Below are 8,244 nucleotides of genomic sequence, written 5' to 3' on the forward strand. Positions count from 1 at the left end.
TTGCTCTTTCCTGCAGCTCCAGCAGGGAACACAATACTTGGTACTTAATAAATGAATATTGGCTGAATGAACAAAGGACCATGTAAAGAGGAAATGGTGAAGCAAGGTCAGAGCATAATGAGTTATTCAGTTAAATGGAGGGCAGCGTACACACACTGGTGTGGTGTGGGATCAGACTTGAAAAAGAGGTTAACTTGACCCTCTTAAATGCTAGCCAGAGTTGTTAGTAATGGGTTCATTCATTATAGAATGAATCCATTATTCCTATGAATAGCTAATTCTAGATAAATTATATGTGACCACAGGTAAAGACTGATAAAGTAACTTCAGTTTGATAGTTTTAAAAAGCACTGTTAAGACATCAAATTTTTAGAATTGTTGAATTTACCTTTTTCTTTTCAACCATCTGCTGTGACTATAAATCTAAAGTTAGCAATAACTTCAAAACACCTGGACAATCAATAATTATGTCAAGAAAAGAAAATAAATAAAGGAAATCATCCAAGTTAGACAATATGAGCAGACGGCTACAAATATATTAATCAGAACCCCTAAAAATTTAGTGATCTAGGTTTATTTACAAGCATAATTGAGCTACTCATAAATCTCAAACTTGAATTTATAACCTTTTTTGGTTGAGCATGGGACTGAAATGAATTACCGTTAGAATTCTTCCAAGAAATTATAATGTAAATAATGGTTTTCTTGGAAAAAATAACTCAAAATTGTGGTCAATTTTGACCTATGGTTCAATCCAAGGTTTGCTAACAATAATCACTTAAACTATTTTTTTTTAGATTTTATTTATTTATTCTGGAGAGACACAGAGAGAGGCAGAGACATAGGCAGAGGGAGAAGCAGGCTCCATGCAGAAAGCCTGATGTGGGATTCGATCCCAGGACTCTAGTATCATGACCTGAGCCAAAGGCAGATGCTCAACCACTGAGCCACCCAGGCATCCCACCACTTAAATTCTTAATACAGAATAGGGAAAACAAGACAATTAGAATATATCTTTTTTTAAGATTAACTCAACATTATATAGTCTATTCGGTGGCAATAAAGTGAGTTTAGAGTAGCTGGTTTCTCTTATTGGTTAATTCCGGGACTGAAAGTTCCTTGGAAAAGTCAGTCAGAACAATGGATGTACTCTGATGGCCCACTGTGTTTGATAACATAACCCATATTCAGTTTGACAAGCGATAATTTATTCTGAGACTCAAGATTTCACAGAAATCCTACGATGAGAATTACCACTATTTCTCAGATAACTATTTAACTCTTGTCCTGAATGATCATTCTTGTCTTAACGTTCTTTCCGGGTTATTATTCCACTAGAACTATTCTGTTTATGTGATAACCATACAGATCTCTGCCTTTGATATTATGAGAAATAGAAAATAAATTTTGATTTTGATAGGATATTTAGCTAGTACCAGCATTTATCATTGAAATCTAATGATTGTGGTATCGCATATATTTTTATTAATTTAATGATACTGATATTTCTTTCCATTTGTCTCTTTTTCTCAACCATGTTTGTACTCTATTTAAATTTCATTATATTAATCATTTTACTATTAACAGAATCACTTTTTATTAGTAAAATAAGCTCTTTTTAACAGTAGGGACCAAAAATGTACAATTGATTTTCATAATTGATTTCTATTAAAGGCATTACTTGGTAATGTGATCAGTTTCACAATACTTTCTCTTTAGAGACTTTTACCACCAAATAAATGCCTAGAGCTATAAGAATCCATTATGATGCCTCTCACCTGGCTTATGCTACATCACACGGCTGAAGTGGTTTTTTTTCAGATCACCAATGACCTCCTTGTTATATTAGCTTCATAATTCCACAGGACATTTTCCACTTAATCATCTCATTTTCCACTTATCATTTACATGCCAAGGCACATCACATGTTAAAATTAAAAAGATAAACATTTAAAAGTCAATTCTGTTAAAATGAGAAAAAATATTTGAATACCAAGTCTCCAGAGACATGATAACACGATAAATCTAGAAGAAATCCGAGAGGACAAAATGGACAGACTTAGTGACATAAATAGCCTACTTTAATAAAATTAATTGGTTAACTTATGCTTTATCTTATTAATATATGAAGTGGCTGTTAAAGATTATTTAGAAATCTCTAAACATATGTTAAGTCTTTAGGTATTGACTGAAATATGTACTTGAAATATACTTGAGTGAAAAACACTTAGACTCATGAGTTTATGCAGTATAATCTAACTTATGAAAAGAAAAAAAATAGAAATAAAAAAATGCCCTCTCCATATTTTAGAATTGGTAAAAAAAATGCATATAAAATAAAACAAGGAAAAGGATGTATATTTAATTAATATCCAAGGCTTCTATAAAAATAAATATCACAGCATCTCTCTTTGTCTATCCTAGCTACCATAATAGAGATAACCTGGGTGGCTCAGATGGTTAAGCATCTGACTCTTGATCTCACCTCAGGTCTTGATCTTGGGGTCATGAGTTTGAGCTTTGCCTTCAGCTACATGCTGGGAAAAACAAACAGGCAAACAAGCAAACAAACATAAACTAAGTGGCTTATAAACAATAGACATTTATTTCTCTCTCTCCTGGAGGCTGGGAAGTCCAAGATCACAGTGCCAGCAGACTCAGGGAGTGGCGAGGTAAGAGCCCCAATTCCTCATCTTGTTACTTCACAAAGTAGAAGGACAAGGGGGCCCTTCTTGGCCTGTTTTTTAAGGGCACTAATTCCATTCATGAGAATTAATAATCACTTCTCAACCTCCTACCTCCTAATACCACCCCTTTGGGGGCTAGGATTTCATCATAGGAATTTGGGAGGACACTATCAAAGCATAACAGAATCCTTTATGTTTACCGTTAAGTATTGGTGGTATAGTTTCTTTCTTTGGGTAGGCCACAAATTGTGTTTTAAGTGTCTCACAGTCAGTACAATAAGGAAAACCTGGACATTTACCCAGTTTCTAGTTTTTGTCAGTCAAAAGCATATTGACTACTCTGGTGAAACACACATGTTCCTGCCAAGAACAGAAAGGAATCTTCCCTGAGGCTTCACCCTGAGGAAGACACTCTGTAATGAACAACCATCTCAATAGTTTTCTTTCAGCTGGGGCTCCTGGATGGCTCAGTTGGTTGAGTATCCAACTTTTGGTTTTGGTTGGGTCATGGGATTGAGCCCCACATTGGGCTCCACACTCAGTGGAGACTCTGCCTGAGGGGATCCCTGGGTGGCGCAGCGGTTTGGTGCCTACGTTTGGCCCAGGGTGCGATCCTGGAGACCAGGGATCGAATCCCACGTCGGGCTCCCGGTGCATGGAGCCTGCTTCTCCCTCTGCCTGTGTCTCTGCCTCTCTCTCTCTCTCTCTCTGTGACTATCATAAAAAAATTAAAAAAAAAAGTCTGCCTGAGATTCCCCCCACTCCTTCTATCCTTGCCCTTAGCCCACAAATAGTAATAATAATAATAATAATAATTTCCTTTTACCTGGTACATCTGAGTCTCACATGTCTGTTTCTTATAAGGCTGCATGTAGGCCAATGACATCCTGACAAAGTAAATTCAGAAAGAGCAATTACCTTTATTTCACAGGAGGGCTCATATAAATTGATAAGAAAATATAGTATATTTAGCCATATTTTATTCTCTAGAGTTTTGAAGCTCCAGACCTAAATTAACTCTTTCCTTGCAATTACTATTTTCTTTACAACCTCCCTGTAATTAAAAGCACATTTTTCAGTTTAAGTATATTATGTACAAAACCACTAAATAAAATCTACATGACCCCATTAAAATGAATTTTAAATAAGAGCCTCATTTTAAATTAATAGATTAGGAAGATTCTAAAATAGTGTGTCTGGCATTAAGTACTTGAGAATTCGAATTTAAAGTAAAATAATATAAAATCTATATTGCTGTCTTCTAGAATATTCCTATTATTTTCTCTGCCACAAGTAGATTTCAAAAGAGGGGGCAATTTAAGATGTGTTATGCCCTCAATAGGTGCCTGGAAACATGTACTTTCTATTACTTTTAGTAACATTACAAGCTAAGTATCAGACTTATTTTAAAAGATGGCAATTACAAACCCTAATAATTCATCTAAGTGACATGAATGATAAGCTGGCCAAGCCTTGGTTCACACAGTCTGAGGCTACAAAATTTATACTCTTCCAATATGCCAAGCAGCCTATTAATAATTTTACTCATGCTGTTCTCAGAGCACCCTATTTTTTACTAGTCACCTACATGCCATTTTTTATAAGATTTGATCTAAATTAATCCGTAACTGAAGTATGTCCCCACGTCTGAGAAGAACAAGGTTTTTCTTCAGAGCAAGTTAACTTCACTGATAACATTTATTTATTTATTCAAAGAATTTATTGTTTATATATTATATTATAGAAATTGTTCTTGTATATGGCAAATAGTGATGGGAGACAATGTCTCTCTCCAGAGGAGCAAGCATAATTTCTAGCTTTTCTCAGCTAGAAGAGCCTTCCTAGTTACAGGAATGTCCAATTACTGCTTTGCTTGGGCCTGGAGTTCCTCCTTGAACTAACCTTCCTCCCATCCACAAAGCTACATGGAATCCCAGTTACTGTTCCATAGACCCTTGACTGTCCTGTGCTCCTGCTCTTCAGGTTACCTTCTACCCATCAAGACAGCTCAGCTTTTAACTGGGCTTGTTTTATGTAGAGAGCCTTCCTGCCTTTTCACTTTATTCCTGTGACAAAATCATGAAACATGTACCTCATTCTCTTTGGGAATTAACTTTTTGGAGGAGTGCATTCCTTCTGTGTCAGGTACTGGTGCATAATACTCATTAGGAAGGGCCACTGTTAACTGCATACACTGGGCTGAGTGGTTCCTCACTCTGGTGTAGGAAGGTCTTGATCCACACCTGTGACTAAGTGCTTTCATGATTTTGGAGGAAGGAGCACTATTTCTTTTGTTGGTTCTAAGTTATTGTCCTGGCTCTTCCCTGTGTCCTGAAACTTAGGAATGCAGGGTTCCTGGTATTTATCAATGCTTCTGCTGTTCTCCACGTGGGCCTATAATGCCCGGAAAACTGCCAAGTCCCAGGGGACACAGTGTAAGGATGGGACGCTGAGACATTGGAAGCAAAGCTGTCTAAAGTAAGGGGGCTCTTCAAAGGTATAGTGGTGGCTGTGCAGCTCTACCACCAATGGCAGCTTTAATTTCTCAGCAAAATGTTCTGTAAGAGATGGCTTTGTTATATCTTCTTAGTGAAAGGGAACATTCTTAAGCTCCTGAGCCACTAGACTATTCAGATTTCCATTTAGATTTTGGGAGTTTCCTGGTTGACTAGCTCTCAGGATGTCTCTTGATTGCATTAAGGACCTGAGAACTCCTCAGCCTTGACTATCTCCCTTGACCCTTTGACCCCTGAAGGCATTCTTAGTTTCATCTCTCATATCCTCATCCTCTGGGAACCTTGCTAGTCTATCACCAGAGTCCCCTGGGATATCACTCATTCTCATTCCCTGCTTCGTTTCCTGCTACTGCTTGACTTGTAAGCAGCTCTGAACTGCCTCTGTTGACCCCCTTCCCACTGTTGTGTTTTGGCAGCAATGGTGGGTATGAGGGCATGAAAAGTCTGTTCTTCGCCCCTAAGAAAGGTCCATGAATCAATAGCCAGTATCAAAGAATAGCCACATCAAGGCTCTCTACCTTTCCTCTCCCACATGTGAGGGGGCAGATGAAAAACTATCCAGGATGAAATTTTTTATGGTCATGTGTCCCTGATCTGTTTTGAGGGTTTTTTCCAAGGAGCTTGGAGACTCAGCTGTGAATGCAACTCTTGACAGATAGTACCTGAGGAGAGAATGGCAGACTACAGAAGGAGCTAGGATTGGGCCTCCTTCACCCAAACAATTTATGGACTCAAGTCTCTTTTATAAGGACCCTTGTAGTTGAATTCATGGTCCACCCATCTCAAACTCAATATCTCAATATCCTTAAGCACACCAGCAAAGAGCTTTTTTTGCCGTTTAAGGAAACATTCACAAGTTCTAGCGATCTGGATATATTTTGGGGGGACCATTATGTAGCCTACTCTGCACATAACCACATTCATTTTTCAATTTAAATTCTAGACCCGGGCAGCCCGGGTGGCTCAGCAGTTTAGTGCGGCCTTCAGCCCAGGGTGTGATCCTGGAGACCTCGGGATTGAGTCCCACGACAGGCTCCCTGCATGGAGCCTGCTTCTCCCTCAGCCTGTGTCTCTGCCTCTCTCTCCTCTCCATGTTTCTCATGAATACATAAATAAAATCTTAAAAAAAATAAATAAATTCTAGACCCTCAAGGACCAGTCATGCCCTTGGGCCAGAAGGTAAGATGTGGTCATCTTAGTTTTTATTTGGACAGTCGGCATTTATTCACCCTTCTGGAATAGTACTTCTATTTACCTCTTCAGCCTCAGCCCACATACAGGGACAGTCTTGGTCCCCAAATGATCCCTAGCTGAGCGTATCTCTGTAACTCAGGTCTACATGAAAGGAGCACTCCACTGCCCCAGCCCAAGCGACTGGTTCAGTAACCCTCCGGGAGCTAATGAGGCTTTTGCAAGTGTTTTGAGAGAGGCACCACATTTTCCACTGGACTTGAACCTGGAAGAATACAGCCCTGACCTTGTTGATAGCCATCCTGCCACTACATAAAACCCGAGAACAGGGGAATCCTTGGGTGGCTCAGCGGTTTAGTGCCACCTTGAGCCCAGGGCATGAACCTGGAGACCCAGGATCGAGTCCCACATCAGGCTCCCTGCATGGAGCCTGCTTCTCCCTCTGCCTGTGTCTCTGCCCCTCTCTCTTTCTTTCTTTCTTTCTTTCTCTCTCTGTGTGTTGCGTGTGTGTGTGTCATGAATAAATAAATAAAATCTAAAAAAAAAAAAAAAGCAAGAACAAAGAACAGCATAACAGACAGCCAGGAAATAGAAGAGATCTCAATTCTTCTGACATTTCAGTATCATCGCCAGAGGCCACCTTACTACTCCCAGACTTTACAGCTACATCATCAATTCCTTTTTTGGTCCTTTCCAACTAGGGCTCGGAGGAATGGTTCCCGCAAAGAAGGGTGGCGAGAAGGGCCGTCCTGCCATCAACGAGGTAGTGACCAGAGAATACCCCATCAACGTTCACAAACGTATCCATGGAGTGGGTTTCAAGAAGCGTGCCCCTCGGGCACTCAAAGAGATCTGGAAATTTGGCACGAAGGAGATGGGAACTCCAGATGTGCGCATTGACCCCGGGCTCCACAAAGCCGTCGGGGCCAAAGGCATAAGGAATGCTCCATACCGTATCCGTATCCGCGTGCGGTTGTCCAGAAACCAGAACGAGGATGAAGATTCACCCAACAAGCTCTACGCGCTGGTTGCCTACGTACCTGTCACCACTTTGAAAACTCTACAGACTGTTAATGTGGATGAGAACTAATTGCTGATTGTCAAATAAAGGCATAAAACTGCAAAATAAATAAATAAATAAATAAATAAATAAATAAAATAAAAATCCTTTTTTTTTTTTTTTTTGGTTTGAGCTTTGTTTTTAGTATTTAGTAAGTTTCTTGCGCATGTAGGAATACTGATAGAACCAAGAACTTTTAAATGGAAAGACTGATTGGAAACTCAAGAGTATGAACTTTCCAGGATGCCTTCCAAAGTAAAAATGCAGATATTGTTTATAATGACTGGTTACTCCAGCAGGGGTCTCCAGATGGCGGGCCACTGGCTAAAAGTGATCATCTTACAAGGTTTTTAAGAGGATGACTTAAGTTTCTTTTATACTTAGCCAGAGCCATTTATGAGAAGCGGCACAAGTTAAGTCCCATTCATTCTGCAGAATAAGCTACATGACGTTTCAGGGATGGCGCTTAAAGGGTTCGGACTACTCTGGGAATTTCGCTCCATTTCGTATTTAATTTTAGCCCCAGAAAGGGAAACTGTGCTGTGGTGCCCGAGGGGGTGGGGGGTGCCGTGTGGCCGGAGCTGTGCGCGGGGTGCAGGGAGTCAGCCGGGCTCCAGGTGCGGGGCAGGGAGAGACCCCCCCCCTGCCCCGAGGCTGGCCTGAGCTGCAGGGTTCCTGGGCTCCTCTGCCAGGCGGAAGCGCGATCTACCAGGATCCATGGAGGTCCAGGGACACGGCCGGGGTGTTCCGTGCCAAGGGTCTCTCACCCAGACCCGGGGGTGAAGAGTCG

At 40.4% G+C, this 8,244-nt stretch overlaps 1 protein-coding gene across 1 annotated transcript; it reads left to right on the top strand.

Annotated features, from left to right (window-relative positions):
* The first annotated feature begins 7,106 nt into the window (after positions 1-7,106).
* LOC129494740 (60S ribosomal protein L31-like) lies at positions 7,107-7,484 on the top strand. The gene has a single exon (XM_055301730.1). It carries the CDS (start codon positions 7,107-7,109, stop codon positions 7,482-7,484), a length of 378 nt encoding a protein of 125 aa, XP_055157705.1.
* The last annotated feature ends 760 nt before the right edge of the window (positions 7,485-8,244 follow it).

The sequence above is a fragment of the Nyctereutes procyonoides genome, unplaced genomic scaffold (assembly GCF_905146905.1).
Source record: "Nyctereutes procyonoides isolate TBG_1078 unplaced genomic scaffold, NYPRO_anot_genome, whole genome shotgun sequence".
Lineage (NCBI taxonomy): Eukaryota > Metazoa > Chordata > Mammalia > Carnivora > Canidae > Nyctereutes > Nyctereutes procyonoides.